Here is a 17,212-nt window from a genome sequence, read left to right on the forward strand (position 1 = left end):
TCCAGAAGTCTATGAAAAAAATTTGATGTCTTGTTGTTATATTTTTAAATAAAATTTCTGGAGACTTATGAAACAAATTCAGTCAATTTTAAATTTCCATTTACTTAGCAGCTCAATGTTATTTTTAAGAATATATTAAATTTCCAAAAACTTCTACTACCCAGAAAGATGTATTTTGCAATTATTGAGATTTTTTTTGGCAAGATGGAAATACAAGAGAACTAAAGTAGAGAAAAAATCCCAGGGCAATGAGTAGAGGTATGCAGAGAAGAAGAAAATATACTCTGTGTACTGGAAAACTATAGAAACAGAGGCACATGGCAAAGAAGGACTAGCCAAATCAGTCAGTCTGTTTTTGGGGTAATTCTAGAAAGACTTCTCTTCAGTATAACTGTGCAAGAGAACAATCCTTCTATTGCAACAACTCACTCCAAACTGGCTGAACTCTGCCCTAGTCCCACAAATGCAATTTTAAGTTTCCAGGCAGTGAAAATCAAGTTCTAACTCGAAGGGTTGATGTAACATCCTTCCAGTCTCCTTCAGGCTCTGGAAACTGCAGTCAGACATAAAAAATGTACTCCTTTATGTCTGCATATAAATGACTTAAGGTGTGACCAGAGATTTTAAAGTATAATATTTTCTATTCATTCTATAGCCTTTAAGGCTACAGAACCATAGGGGATGTGGTCAGAATAAAAGGTAGGCTGGGGAGAAAAGTTCTATTGTTTTATTTTAAAAAGAGGGGGAGGATTTTTCTCTCCTTTTCTTTCCAGATTAGATTATATGTGAGTAAGGTATGTGGAAAACATTTTGTGGCCTCTTTTTTTTCAGGGGAGTACAGGGCTATCCACCCTCTCCCCATACTCCTCCCACCAAAAAAGAAAAGAAAATCTATTCTCACAAAATCCCTGATGCATATTTTTCCTTATGGTGCATTGTTAGTTTGAAATTATATAAAATACCTGAAATCTATGAGCACATTTTATCAGGCATACTGTAACAGTTTCAAGGCTGAATGCTTGACTACTCTCCCTTAATGGCTAACCATTCTGACCATCACATCATCCTCATATTCATAATCATTTTTGGGATCTCAATCTTAGCAAATACATTCTCATAATCTAACATTTAGGCTTCTTGCAATTCTACCCAAACCTATATTTCCAGATTCAGAATTGAAGTTTTCTTTAATCCCAGGCCTTCCTAGTCTAATGGAATGTCATACCACTACTTCTGTCCTCACCAGTTAGATGGCCCTCATTATGGCAGACCCAGAGCTCTGTTTCCTTCTAGTCCTTTGTGCTAGGGGGACCTTATCAAGTCTTCTCATAGTCCATTATTTATAAGACAGTGATGCTACTTTCTGCTTTCTACCTTTAATTATCTTGATTGATTTATGCATTATCTCCCATTTTTTATGTCCTCTGATTTGCAGCATGGTGCTTCCTTAGTTGGGAATATCATCCTCTTTGACAGCACATCATTGGGAGGGAGGGAATCTCACAAAAGCGATAGAAGCTTAGCCAACGAGACAAATTAACTCTGCAGATTAGAGGTTGCGTGGGTATATTAGGTTGCCTTGGGACAAAGAACAGCATGCTCCATGAGCTCAGCAAATCCCAGTTACTCAGTCACAGGATTTAGTCTGAGCTGTTTGCTTATAGAATCCTTGCTCTTGCCTCTAAAACTAGAGTTTTGCCCCCAGATATTGTCATTCTAATCATCCACAAAAAAAGGAAGCATAATGTCCCGTAGCAAGATTCCCCAAGTGATCACCTTGCTGCCCAAACTCTTATCTTCTTCCTGGATCCAGATTATTTGCCATCCATTCTATTACTCTTCCCTGAATCTCTCCTCCCACAGTCTAATGGCCTCTGGCTTACCAAATGGTTCATTTTCTCTCCTTATTTTTTCTGTCTCACAGCAATATTTGATAAGGCTGCTTTTCTCCTTTTGAAACACTTTTTTTCTTGAGGCTTTTGAGTCAAAGGCCTGGTTATTTTCTTGCTTTCTCACATGCCTAAACTTTCTAGTCTCCTTTGCTGACTCCTTTATACAATTACAAATGCTGGCTTGTTCTAAGAGCCCATCCTCCACTCTCCTCTCTTCTCATCCTTTACTTTCTTCTGTTAATATAATTATCTTCAGTCGAGCCTCTCTGCTGAGCTCCAGACTCACGCCACTCCTTACTTAATGTCTCTACTTGGATGTCTAATGGACCTTTCAATAACAAGGTGAAAATAGAACCAATGACTTCCTCCTAGGTTCTAGAATTTCTAGATACACAATTCTGTCCCATCTTTATAATTAAGCACCAAAACTAAGTCTCAGTCTTATTTTTCCCTCTTTTATCATAATCCAATCTAAAAGCCAGTCCTATGGAATGGCAGCTTCAAAATATAATTTGATTCCAAAAGCTTCTATTTCCAAAGCTACCACACTGAGCCAAGCCACCATCATCTTTCTCCTGCATTACTAAGTTAGCCTCTTGACTGGTTTACCTGCATCCACATAGTGACCCATATTCTAGTCTCTGCTCAGCATCTTGGATGGTAATTTATTTATTTACTTTTACATTTTAAAAGGATGGGTTTATTAGGAAAAATAGACAGAAAAAGAAAAAGAGAGGCACCTGCAAAGTCACAGGTGGGCAGGAGAGCTGCCACTCCTGTTTTGCAAAGGGATAAGGTTTGTGATAAGAAACACTTGCATAGTCACAGGAGGCCAGGAGAACTGCCTAAAATGGTAATTTTAAAGCTGGAAATATATCTTATCATTCCATGATTAAAACCCTGCAGACACTTAAAATATCATCTCCTTATGATGACCTACAAGGTTCTGTCAATCAGCATTCAGCTACCTTCATTATTTCCCTCATTGATTATATTTCCTCTACGTTGGCCTCCTTAAGCTCATGCCTGTTCCTGAGGTTTGTACTTGTTGCTCTTTCCTTGGATCACCCTTCCTCAGGTTTTCAAATGACTGTTTTTCCCCCTCACCTCGCAGATTTTAGTCCAAGTGTTTCCTCTCTGACACTTTCCCTGATCAGGTCAGTCATTATTACATTATTTTCATCTGAGTTCAGGCTGGTATCTGAAAAGACCTTATTATTTACATCCTGTGTTTTCCCCATCACAAGAGGAATTTCCTGAAAAGGGACTTTTTTTTTTTGTTTACCCGTGTACATCTAGTTCTTAGAATTCTGCCTGGAACATGGAAAGAATTCAATTAATATTTTTTGAGTTACTGACTTATATGAAGTTGTTAGATGTGGCCTGAAGGATTAATGGCTATTCATAAAACTTCTCTTGATCTCATAGTTAACATAGTTTAGCTGGAACTAGAAGCTGGAGTTATTTTGAGCTGAAGACCCACCTACAGAAGCCTCACAGAATCACAATGTGCAAATTGACAGTGATGGGATGAAGAATCATTGCAGGCAGCTTCTTGACTGGTTTCCTCTATTTGTATTATAAAAACATAGGAAAGGTATCATTAAAGAAAGAAAAAAATTGCTTTGTAATTATATTATCAAACTTGTGGTCTATACTAAAGCAAACTATAGCCAGCTTCAGAAAATGGCAGAGGAGATGATTAAAGAACTTCAAAAGATCTCACATCATTCTGTGATTTTAGAAAGGGAGATTGTTGAATAAAATTTAAGGAAGAAAATGAAAGGACAAAATTTCTGTTCATAGGCAGTATATGATAATTAAACAAGAAATATTATAGACCATGCATGAATCTAAAAAAATGGCTCAACAATTACCTGAAAGATAAAAACATGGTGTGTTAAAAGTCTTATTTTATTAATTGCTAAAGTAAGTAAATCTATGAATAAAAATAGTTTCCTATCTCCATTCCCATTAACATGATTCACAGAAAATTAAAACCTGATAGGGCCTTTGTGAATATCTTCTAAACTGTAAAGACTTGTTAGATTTAAGGGCTGAATTAATTTCCTCAAAAGGTTTAAGAGGAGAATGACAAAGGTCATAATTAGCAGAGAAGAAGAAGATTTATGGAAAGAAAAATTACAGGTCTAGAAGCCTATGATTCTTAGTAAGAACCTCCATAATGATTTTGTAGATCATAATAAACTGTGATTTGAGGAGGAAAGTAGTTGTTACAGATCTACATACTTTATATGTGGAGGTGAATCTTACAGGGCTGTGGTCCTGGGGCCAGAACATATTGACTTGGATTGTGTATGAACTAAAATCACATTTAGTTAAGTATGGTCATTCATTCATTCATTCATTCCCAGGTAGAATGGAACTCAATAGATAGGGAATAAGATAGGCCAGCAATTTACTCCTAAAGAAATAAACAGTCCTGGAAGCACTAGATAGGTAGTACTAGACTCAAATAAATCTAGGAAGCTCAACAGGTAATGGAGAAGACCAGTAAGGTAAAATCAGCCTGAGCAGGCAGAGGAGATCAGGAGCCTGAGAATGCAAAATCTAACAAAGCTAGTGTGCAGGCAATGCTGAGATTTGGGAGCATCAGAGAACATTAGTAGTTTGCCTCTCCCTACTCTGAATTCTGCTTAAGTGGGGCCTTATCTGGACTGGCCAGTAACCAGACCAAAGCCAAAGAATGGGAAGGCAATCCAAGCCCTAATGAGCTCAGATGGGCAATTCATAGATAGAACCTTTCTGTGCCCAAGCATGGATTAATTCAATGGTTAAATGTTTAAAATGGAAAACTTGATTCACTCCTTAGTATTTTTTTTTTTTATATTTATGCATACAAGAACTGGGGTATAGGCCAGAGGTATGGAGGGTGACGGAATTCACCAGAGACAGAATGAGGAACAGAACAGTCAGACTGACTGAAATACACTGCTGAGGGAAGCAGCAGGCAAGACAAGAGAGGTCTGCTGCGCCATGTGGGTCTCCTCACTGACTGGGGATTGAATTCATGCTGCAGTGGCTGCTGATAGCTTCATAGGTTGTGTCTTGACCCCTTGCGCCACCAGGGAGGCCCACTCCTTAGTATTTTCAACACATACCTCATGAGTTACTTTTCTGTGCCTGTGACCATGCTAGCACAGGAAGCATAGCCTATGTCTGTATTCCTGAGGCCACTGGGTTCTTGAGTGTGTGAAATAATTTTACAATGAACTAATAAGCAGGAGCTAGTGTCTCTAGATTTCCCAGACCCCCCCACCAAATTTTTCTGTTCCTAAACTTTCACAGCAAAATACATGTAGTTTTCTAATTGCTTATTGCATTCTCTCTCTACACATATTTTATTTTATTTGACTATTATTTCAAATTATTGCTATTATTTGACATTATTGCTTATTTCATTTTTTTATTTCTTAGAGTGAGTATAGATGCAAGTCTATAGGCAAAACAGATATAAAATAATGAATATATAGATGGAGCAAAGCAGTAAGAGGAAATATTAACAGTAAAATTGAGAGTTACAAAATTAAAGTTATTTTCTTTCTGATTTTATATGTATTTCTAAGTCATGTACAAGGAATGTGTCTTATATAACACACATAAAAGTTACTAAAAAGAAAAGAGACTATTACATTGGAAGAACAAGTGGCTATTTCATTTGTGAAATAGGTTACATTAAGGCCTGTACACATGTGGGTGCTTTTTCTTTAAACTATTCCAGAAGGCCAGTGGAATCTAATTTGAAACACCAAATGTTTAATAATCTATTTGGCCTAAAGAAACAATGGAAAGGGCCTCCCCTGGTGGTGCAGAGGTTGAGCACTGGGTTGCGAAGCTGCCTGCAGCCTCTGCAGCGCCAGTTCGATCCCTGGCTGCTGGTGAGGGTCCCACATGGCGCGCAGACCTCTCCTGCCACCCGCTGCTCCCCTCAGCAGTGTATTTCTTCATCAGTCTGCCTGTTCTGTTCCCAGGTCTGGCTCTAGTGAATTCTCTCACCCTCGGGCGCTTCTGACTGTACCCAGTGCTTGTATAAATAAATAAATAAATATATCTTAAAAAAAAAAAAAGAAACAATGCAAAGTTACAAATATGTATTCAGCTCCAAGCTAACACTGTTTGCTCTAAGCACTGACCTGGAATCTTAGAGTAGAGAAGAGCAGAGCCATATACAGTTACATCTTTTCAAGGAAATGAGACAAAACATCTATAATTCTATACATTATTCAACTATTATGTCAGTAGTTGATTACGAATGTATCTCCTTTTTAAGTGATGAAGGTGTTTGTTGTCTTAGTAGCTGAGGGGCTGAAGAATATAGAAAAAGAGTCCAGGAAAGGATGGTTTCTGGGAAGTGTCTGGCTCATATTTTTCCTAAAGAATGTGACTTATTGGCTGAAATAGTCAAAGTTGAGAGTTGGAGTATAAAACTATGACTTTATTAAGTAATACTGACTGTAGTTAGGAAATGTTTGTTTTAAGATGCTATAAAAATATACCACAGTGCTTGAATTTAAGACAGGATTAAAACAGGTTATGAATCAAACAGACTCCTATGTGAGCTGCCATTGCCAGAAGGCCAGTGGAATCTAATTTGAAATACCAATGTTTAATATTCTATTGCATATTTATACAGTGCTTATGCCATGCTTATTCTCTCCTAGAATACTCTGTGAGGATGGGGGAAGCAGGAACAGTAGAAGCAAGCTAGTTTTAAGCCACTTCACTACTCAAGGCATCATGTAATCACTCAATCTGGAAGGGTGATGCTCAGTCCATTACTGGAATCTTCTAGAATTGCTGCTGTGGTACAGTTTAAGGGTTCTCTGCTTTATTTGAGTTTCCAAGAGAAAATTCTAAGATTGACTTTACTGGGACCATGACTCATTTTTCCTGTTCATATGTTGGCTGCAAATGAGTAAGTACTCTCGTTGAGTTTTATTTATTATTATTAGACTAACGATGGAAAAGTTATCCTTCAACCACCTCAGCTACTAAGACAACAAACACCTTCATCGCTTAAAAAGGACACACATTCATATTCAACTACCGAAAGCAGTAGTAGTATTTAGTTTGGTATCTGTGTTGATGTTAAGAAGGGATGACAGCTTTGAAAGTCAGATAACATTTTCAAAAGGATAGTTCTTTAACCCTAGGCTTTAGTGCAGCAAATATTCAGAAGTTCTTTTTTAGAGGTTGTTTTTCAACTGACCTGTGCTTGAATCTTTTTTAAAATTTAAAAACCTTTATATGAAGTCTATCTCTAACAATTATAAATTCCTTATCTTCATTATATAATCAATGAATTTGTGTAAGTAAATTGTTAGCATTAGATTTCTACTTCAATTATAACATGTTTTAGACATATGTCTACTCTAGCATGCTTCTTATTTTAGATTTAAAACTTTGAATTACATGTTAATAAGACAAGTTATATACATATGGTATAATTTTGAATATAATTATAAAAATTAATTTTTTAATCATTGTTGGTTTTTATTTTTTTTTAATTTTTAAAAAAAAGATTTATTTATTTATTTATACAAGCACTGGGTACAGTCAGAAGGGCAGGAGGGTGAGAGAATTCACCAGAGCCAGAGCGGGGAGCAGAACAGGCAGAAAGACGAAGTACACGGTTGAGGGGAGCAGCAGGCCCAGCAGGAGAGGTCTGCTGGCCATGTGGTACCCTCGCCGGTGGCCGGGGATAGAACCAATGCTGCAGAGGCTGCGGCAGCTTCGAAGGCCAGTGCTCAACCTCTGGCCACCAGGGGAGGCCCTCATTGCTGGTTTTTAAATCTCTCTCTCTTTTAATTGACCAAAAACACTGAATAATTTTTCATAAAATGTTACACATGTGGGGGAGAGAGTGGGTCTGGGAACAAAAGGGGTCAGGGGTCTATGGCAAAGAACACTGGGTGTGTGGTGATCTGTGTGGTGTGGTGACATATATCTGAGGTGCTTTAAACCTATTCCCCTAAATCACATGCAGAGTTGTAAGCCAATGTTACTTCAGTAAAAATAAATAAATAAATAAAAGCGGAAATAATATTAGAAATATTAGAAATCAAAAAACTAAGTAAAATGAAAACTACATATACTAAGTTTTACCTAGGAAGACTTACAATCAGTTATATGTTTAATAAATTAATCTCAAATATGTTTACATCAATTTACTTCAATTGGGGCTATTAGTTTTTTTTTTAGACATATGTCTATTAAGAAATACAAAATATAATTTAAGAAGTTTTAAGAATATCTAATGGACATAAAAGTGTATTTTTTTCTTTAAGGAGTACCGGTACTATAATTTGTTCCAAATAGATTGTATTCTATTATAAATTTTTTTTTTTTTAATTTTTTTTTTTTTTTAAGATTTATTTATTTATTTATACAAGCACTGGGTACAGTCAGAAGCGCGGGAGGGTGAGAGAATTCACCAGAGCCAGAGCGGGGAGCAGAGCAGGCAGAAGGACCGAAGGACACTGCTGAGGGGAGCAGCGGGCGGCAGGAGAGGTCTGCGCGCCATGTGGGATCCTCCTCTGGTGGCCGGGGAGCAGCCGGGGATCGAACCGGCGCTGCAGAGGCTGCGGGCAGCTTCGCAACCCAGCGCTCAACCACTGCGCCACCGGGGAGGCCCTCTATTATAAATTTTTAGCTAAATTATACTAAATATAATTAATCTAGAGAGGACAATAACACAGTAATGTTCAATTTGGTTAGCTTTGGAATTCTACTCACAACTCTCCCATCAATATCCAAGTAAATACAATGGAGAATTTCAACTTTGCAATTTGAAAAAAAAAATGTATTAAAACAATAACAATATTAAGCTAGGTTCAACTACAAACCTTTAAAATGTTTAATTTAATAAAGTAAAAAATGAAATGACATCAGCAGGAATATCTTGGTAGTCTACTCTGTAAGTTTTTCCTTTCCTGAAAGCCATCAACATTCATAAAAGTAGCAGCAATATAAACTAAAGGACTCTTTAAATAAAATTTCATAAGGTGACCTCCTGTAATAAGAGATGAAAAACAACAAAACAGTTCTTTTATGTTCTTATCAGTAAATACAAATGAAAGCCTACCTCACTTCAAATCCAAATAATACAATGTGTGCTACAATAAGGACACAGATTATATGTTCTAATTTTATCAAAATTATTCAAGGGCACGCTCCTGTAAAACTCAAATGTCATGGGTTTCACAATAGGGATTATGTACAGCTCTCCTACTGTAAAATTCATTTTTTTTTAGAAATAATTGATTAATATGTGATTTTTTAAAAATAAAAGTGATTCAGTTGCAAATAATGATTGCCACCATATACTCTATTTGAAAAGTAGAAAAAATTCAGATAATTTCACTGTTAGGAAAGCAATGTTTTGCCCACTAGCCATCTGCTCACCTATCTTGACCCCACTCTGCAAACCAGTTCAACCCCAGCACCTCCATCCTGTCTGGTCTCCACAGCTCATCTCTCCTTCCCTGATCTGGCCCTTTTAGCAGAGCTGTTTATTTCTTAGTGCTAATAGGAGGTACCATTTATAGAACACTTACTAAGTGTTTAATTCCTACCAAAACCCTGTTGGTAGATCCTGTTATGATCTATTGGTAGATCCTTGTTTTATAGATGACAAACTGAGGCTTAGAGCAGTTAAGCAACTTGCTAGGACCAGACTAGTAACTGACAAAGTCAGGATTTGAATCCATGGCTCTCCTGTTTCAGAATTTGTACCTTTAGCACATGGCTTCCCATTTAATTATTTATGATTATCCTTTTGTTGGTGAGGTCTGAAATTATACCAGATATCCTTTTCATATGGGGGGGGGGGCGGGATGGCTCTGTCATTTTATGGAAACAAAAATTTTGCTGAACCCTCACTTTAAAAGAACATTCAACTCTGCTGATTCAATATAATACTGTACCGTAAGAATAGGGAGACAACAGGGGCATCAAGCCAAAGATTAGCATCTTGGTGAGAGCAAGCACCATTCCATGTAAAGTTGGCATGGAAATATCCCTTGAGGAAAGGGCGGGCATTCAGTGGCCACACACTCCTTTTGCCCTTCTCTCTTCTACTCCTTCCTCCCCAGTGCCCCTCTCCACCCCCGCCCCCCGCCCCCAACATGCCTACCTTGTCAGGGAAGGGCATTCTAAAAAATATATATATATATATATATATATATATATATATATATATATATATATATCTCAAAAGAAAACATTATGCTCGGGTTTCAGGCTGCTCTGATCCCCACCTTCGACAGGGCTGCCAGTGGATGCTGCTTTCTAACAACTTGCCTTCAGCTTGACCTCGGGCGTGGGTCTAGAGGGGTTCTTCTATCCCCCTCTTTCCACCTGTTATTCACTCCGAGCAGGATGAGCCTTTTTACCTTAGTTGTTGGCAGAACTTTCCCGGATAGTTGGTTCGCCTGGCTCTTCCCGGCAGCTCGCAAACTCAGTCAGAAAGTCAGCTCACTCACCTGTCCCGGGGCACAGCCGCAGGCGGGAGGAGGGGCGGCGCGTGTCGGCAAGCCAGGCTCCCTCCTGCAGGGTTCCTCCTCGTGATCCTTAAGCCCAAGAAGCTGTTAATGATTACTCTGTGTCGTTCTGCAGGTAAGTGTTAGAAACCTGAGCCACTCCCTGCGCCTCAGTGCATGTTGGGAGTGTTTACTTTCTTTCTCAGAAGCAGCTGATAGGCATACTCTTTGCTCCCTGTCACACATCTTGAGTAAATTGACATTCTGATCAACAACCCACTCATTTGGGCTCATTCTAACCTCTGCTCTCTAGTTTATTCAAACTATGGAGAAATGGTCTAAAAGAGATGGCACCAACTAGGAGTGACTATCATTATCACCTGTTTCTTCTAATTTTTCTCTTTAGAAATTTAATTTTCTTTTCCTTGTTCTTTTGCCACCTCCTTTCCTCACAGCACCTTTTTACCCAAAGCAGATTCTCACAACTCAAGCTGCACCTAGGTACCCATACAACTTGCTAACCCCTTGAACCTGGCTCAGCACATGTATCTGACCTAGTAGGTCCGAAACAGATGGTGACCCCTGTATTCGTTTCATAAGCTCTACAGAAGAATCTGGTAGACATCAAATATGAAAATTGTTTTAATAAAGTATAAGAGAGGAAATGATAATAATTTAGCCACTGCCTACTAAACTGAATTTGTGAACTTTGAGTTCTTCAATACCTCCAATTTCAAAAAGACACTAAAGTCTAGTTGACTAGACTTACTTGGTGACCATTTGGTAATATGTATAAATATTAAAGCATGTTGTTCACCTGAAACTGTTGTATGCCAGATTTTACCTCAATTTTATGAAAAGGAATAGATAAAGGCATTGGACACAGTACAAAAGCAAAAACAAAACCCCCTTCTATGAAAACTATCAAAATGTCAAAACTTTTTTTTTAAAGATTTATTTTTATTTATTTATGCATACAAGAACTGCTGTGTAGGCCAGAGGTGTGGGGGGTAAGAGGATTCACTAGAGCCAGAGTGGGGAGCAGAACAGTCAGATCTACTGAGATACACTGCTGAGGGGAGCAGTGGGAAGGACCCAAGAGGTCTGTCATACCATGTGAATTAACTCCCTGGCCAGGGATCCTACCCATGCTGCAGTGGCTGGCAATAGCTTGAGAGTGTTGAGACTTTAACCCCTGCACCACCAGGGAGGCCCCCAAACTTTATCTTTATTTAAAATTAAATAATATCTGTACAAAAAAATGTATGGGGGACCCACTCAAGACTTAGAGACTCTCAGATGACATTATGTTGTAGAAATAGAAAGTGCTTTTATTGCACACATGCACACACATTGGTATTTCAGTAAAGTCGATTTCTGTTGTCTTCCATGTTCAAATGTCAAAGCAACAGACCATGTCACTTTCATTTATAGATTACCTGTTTGGTAGCGTATTTTAAGGATTCTATTTGTTCAAAAGGTCAGTTAACCTAGTTATCTCATGGTGTGTGATACTAGGTATCATTAGTGTTACCATTCTTTGTGCTATTTCCATAAACTGAAGAGAATCAGGCAAAGGAACTCATTGGATTACAATCAAAGCTTCCACAACCTCAGATATGAGGCCTGTGTGACTTAATGTTACTTGTAGTATTAATTTGCTTACCTGGTTGCCCTCCCCACCACCCCCACAGCCCGGCCCTGGTTTTGTGACTGCTGATATGGACTGACCTTTGAATGATGACTAACAGGACCTATAGTGTTTACAGCTCCTAGGCTCTGGGATTTCTTTTGAAATCCACACTTCACCCTCATTGTCTGCTATCTATGGAGATCATTTGTTTATTATCGGTATGGGGACAGCCTAGTTTTGCATTTATTTATCTGCTGCATTTTTGAAATCTTTATTTTGATGGCTGTTTCAACTGGTTTCTTTTCAAGGCTCAATGACTCCTTCTGTTTTTGAATCATTACCCTTTCATACATTTATAATTTGTATTTTGTTATATTTATTTTTCCCATGTGCCATGTGGAAAATTTGGTAAGTTCAGATCTGTAGAGGAATAAGAATTTGAAAAACAGACATGTAGAGGGAAAAAAATCACCTACACTTTCAACTCTCAAATATGGTTACTACAATTTGGTGAATGTCTTTATTGACAGTTTCTTTATGGATATTTACCAAAATGTTATTACATTTGACTTAATGTTTTATGACCTACTTTATCACATAAAACATATTATGAACTATTTCCCATATGTCAGTTTTTTCCCTGCAGTGTAATTTTGACTAGCTGCACTGTGTAAGAGCATATGGATATGTCATTACTTAATCAGTTCCTTATTGTGAGAAATTTATATGACTGTAAAAACACTGTAGTAAATATTTATAAATGACTACACACAGTCATGATTATGTCTTTTTGGTACTTCTCAAAAAATGAAGAAAAAAATTGTCAAGAAAAAAATTGTCCAAAAAAATCAAGAAAAAATTGTCAAATGAAGAGAATGTACATTTTAAAATAATTTCTCTCAAAAAATTATTAATTGTACACTCCTTGGATAGCTCCTGAATTCTCCTTCTTTTAAATAATTACCAATTTGAAAGATTAAAACACATTGGTTTAACTCTTAGCTCTGACAATTTGGGCAAATTAATTAATGTAACCTATATTATTGCATTCTTACTATGTCCCAGGTATTGTACTACTTCGGATGATATGATCGTGAACAAAGGTAGCTGTAATCCTTGATTTCATTAGGTTTCAGGATATCAAATAGGAGACAGACATTTTTTGAAGAGTGTTAGGGGGAAAGGATGTCCTGAGCTAATCCCACACAGGCTTTGTGGACTCCACCCCCACTCCAGACCAAAGCCATCAGGACATTGGGAAAGACAAATCCCATCACCACCAAAGGGAAGGTTGCTGGGATCTGAGGGTGGAGTTAAGCAGCCAGGTTTGGTATAAAACCAGACACATGGGTCTTGGGGGCTCTCCCCTCCTGGCTTCATGGCTCTTGGCTCTCCGCAAGCTCTCAGAGTGCCATTGGGCTTCCAGGTCGGGCGGAGAGGGGTCGGATGCATTTAAGACTTTATCTCCCTCTTTTCTCCCTGAGTTGTACCTTTCCTCATTTCCCCTTCCCTTGTAAATAAACCTTTTATTAACCTGTTGTGTGTGCCTGCAGTGGAGTATTAATAAGTCCCTTTTAAGTGCGCGGGTGAGGACCCACAGCCAAGCAGCCTGTTTTATATCGGGGCTGCCCTGTAACAAGAGGATACTAATGAATATATAATTACAAAGCGAGCTAAGTTCTAAATTGTACTGTAAGTTAGTGGGGTGGGAAGAGCATTATAATTAGAAGGAATAGCATGTGCAAAAAGATCTATGACAGGAAGGAGCAGGGAAATTTAAAGACTGATTAAAATTCAGTATATTTTGATTGAAGGCTGGGAGAGAAAAAAATGCAAGATGCCTCAATTTCCTTTTCTGTAAACTTCAAGAAAAAAAAAATATATATATACAGGGTTGGTTACCTTATGGATAATTGATACTGTTATAGGACAGGGAGAGGGACAGCCCAAACCCCACAAACCTGCCTATTCTAAATGGGTTCTGCCATCTACCGCATCAACACAAAACATAGGAGACTTTAATGGGAAGGAACTTTAATAAAACTAGGAAACAATACAGGTAAGGCAAAGAGTCTAGTTTCTAAATGAAGCACCCAAAGTTACCCATCCCCTCGTGGGTAAAAGTCCATCCACATGGGAATGGCGCAGAGCAAGGCCCCAAAGCCTGCCACAAGTCTAAAGCATCTTCCAGTGGGAACCCACCGAAAATGGTCAGAAACAACCAGACAAGCCCGGAAGGAAAAGAGCAAAATCAAAATCAAGATAAAAGCTGCCATTGTCACCTCCCCATGGGTCTCACCCACATCTGTGTCACCCAGTCCACGACCAAAAGACAAGCGCAGTTTCTTCACGTGTCTCTAGGCTCCATGTGCCTCCTCCAGGTCTCCTGGCTCCATCCTGCTTCCTTCCTCAGTCTCTTCTGCTGCTTCTCCTCTCCCTGCTCAGCTCCACCCTCCCTTGGGTGGGCAGGGAACCTCCCCCTTTCCTGGGGACCACCCTGTTACAATAACACATAATATTGTCTAACCAATGAGTGTAGTCACTCATTAAATGGTGACCACAATTATATTAAACAATTGCTGCAGAAGTAAAGACATTACTTGAATTACATGTCAGATTTACCTTCTTTTTACCATTATAATCATGTTGGGGGCAGACAAATAAGCCTCCATCCCTGCCATTCCCCCGCAGACCTTTTCCTTTAGGGAGGGACTGGGGTTGTTTTCTTTTGATCTTGGAGTAGGTATGTTGTAGAGCAACCCCGATACTAATGGACTATTTTCAAGTAATGAAAAACTGTCATACTGGACATTCATGGACAATGCTGCTGACTAATTGTTGCTTCTCTTACACACATTGTAACCCTAAAAAAAGACTGTCTCCCAAGACTACACCCTAACATTTGTGCCACCATAGATATGGTGGAATAAAAATTAAAAGGGGGGATTGCAACAGGGTGGTCCCCAGGAAAGGGGGAGGTTCCCTGCCCCACCCAAGGGAGGGTGGAGCTGAGCAGGAAGGGGAGAAGCTGAAGAAGAGACTAAGGAAGGAAGCAGGATGGAGCCTGGAGACCTGGAGGAGGCGCATGGAGCCTAGAGACACGTAAAGAAACTGCGCTTGTCTTTTGGTCGTGGACTGGGTGACACAGATGTGGGTGAGACCCATGGGGAGGTGACAATGGCAGCTTTTATCTTAATGTTGATTTTGCTCTTTTCCTTCCGGGCTTGTCTGGTTGTTTGTGACCCTTTTCTGTGGGTCCCCACTGGAAGATGCTTTAGACTTGTAGCAGGCTTTGGGGCCTTGTTCTGGGCCGATCCCATATGGATGGACTTTTACCCACGAGGGGACGGGTAACTTTGGGTGCTTCATTTAGAAACTAGACTCTTTGCCTTACCTGTATTGTTTCCTAGTTTTATTAAAGATCCTTTCCATTAGTCTCATGTGTTTTGTGTTGATGCGGCGGATGGCAGAACCCATTTAGAATAGGCAGGTTTGCGGGGTTTGGGCTGCCCCTCTCCCTGTCCTATAATAGATTGATGCCTGTCAGTGGGAAATGTTGGAAAGGCATGGTTGAAAGGAAGGAGGGAAATAGTCAAGGAAACTCAATGTTGTAAATATTTTTCCCCATATATCTTGAAATGTGACATTCCATTCCCCACATCTGTCATTTTCTATCCTACAGACAAAAATTTCAGCCTCCTAACACGTTCCTACAAGCAAAGGTCTGAAGAAGGACAGGGCTATAGAAAAATCTCTTTTACTAGTATCAGGGGAATTGAATTATTTTTTTTCTTTTCCTTTTTTAAAATTATTTTATGTATTTATGCATACAAGTACTGGGGTCCAGGCCAGAGGTGTGGGAGGGTAAGAGGATTCACCAGAGACAGAGCAGGGAGCAGAATAGGCAGATGGACCGAAATACACTGCTGAGGGAAGCAGCAGGCAAGACAGGAGAGGTCTGCTGTGCCAAGTGGGTTCGCTCCTTGCCTAGGGATTGAATGCAAGCTGCAGTGACTGCAAATAACTTCACAGTGCTGAGACTTAACCCCTTGTGCCCCCAGGGAGGCCCCCAGGGGAACTGAACTGAATTGCAAAGGAAGATAGTCTTGCCCACCCAGTGTCTTTTAAATGAAGCAGCAGGGAGATAGCTGCTGTAGCTCTGGGATGGCTGTGCTAATAGTCTCAGTCCAACCTGTGATCACTTGTGCCTTCTTAGTGTCTTAGTTTCCCCATCTGTCAAACAGGAATAGTGATGAAGATGGTAACGTATTTTCCAGTTGTTCAGATGCATGGAAGTTATTAACAAAATGGCAGTACTATCTTTTTCTGCTTCAATGAGGCACTGCTAGGTTAAATAAGCACCACGTTATTGAAATGTTTTTATAGTCATTGAAGGGTCTATAGGATTTTCCAGGAGGGTCTTCTTGCTAAAGATCCTGTTTGATTCCTAAAGGAGAGGCCAATGCTCTCGTCACTGCACACTGGAGCCCACAGGGCCTTTCGGAATCAGGGCAGTGACTCGAGTTCAGCTGGCCCCTGGCACTGCATGCCGACAGAGCGTGGTTGGTAAATTTCAGTGTGCATCAGAACCACCCCAGGACTTGCCAGAACACCCGACTGCTTGGTCCTAGTCCCAGAGTTTCTGATTCATTATGTCCTTGGTGAAATCTGAGCACTTGGAATTTCTAAAATATTCCCAGATAATGCTGATGTTACTGGTTCAGAGCAGACTTTTTTTCAATTAACACATTTTTATTGAGATAAAATTGGTTTATAATATTATGTAAGTTTCAGAAGTACAGCATTATAATCCAACATCTGTGTACAATACATCATCTCTAGCCATTAAATGTTTGATTTCCATCCAGACTTTGGAATACAGCACTGACCACTGTTAGCTTCTTCTCTTTCCATGACTGGGTACGAACCCTCTTCTATTTCTGCTGAACCCCATGACCAGGTTTAGGCCCCCTCACCTGAACATCCAGAGCCCCTCTGATGGGTGAGAGGAAGACAGACCAGAAGCAAGGGATGAGAATAAACTGAAGGGGCCTTCTCCCCCAGCTGATCTTTGCTTTTGCAACTATGAGAAGTGATATTTTCTCTCCCTAGTAAATAGGGATTAACTATTTACTCTGTATGGGAGTAACTCTGTATACTCTGTACAGGAACTTATACCAAACTTG

General features: G+C 39.4%; 1 protein-coding gene across 1 annotated transcript in view; it reads right to left on the reverse strand.

Moving 5' to 3' along the window:
- Positions 1-10,533, reverse strand: part of RASSF6 (Ras association domain family member 6) — a gene marked incomplete at its 5' end in the record, with an annotated part of 49,836 nt that extends 39,303 nt beyond the window's left edge. The window contains one exon of the mRNA XM_054688204.1: positions 10,397-10,533. Coding sequence (XP_054544179.1) covers positions 10,397-10,533 — 137 coding nt within the window. The remainder of the gene's footprint in view (positions 1-10,396) is intronic.
- Between the last annotated feature and the right edge of the window lie 6,679 nt (positions 10,534-17,212).

This window comes from Talpa occidentalis, unplaced genomic scaffold (assembly GCF_014898055.3).
Source record: "Talpa occidentalis isolate TD23 unplaced genomic scaffold, MPIMG_talOcc4v2.1 talOcc4.6, whole genome shotgun sequence".
In the NCBI taxonomy this organism is placed as follows: domain Eukaryota; kingdom Metazoa; phylum Chordata; class Mammalia; order Eulipotyphla; family Talpidae; genus Talpa; species Talpa occidentalis.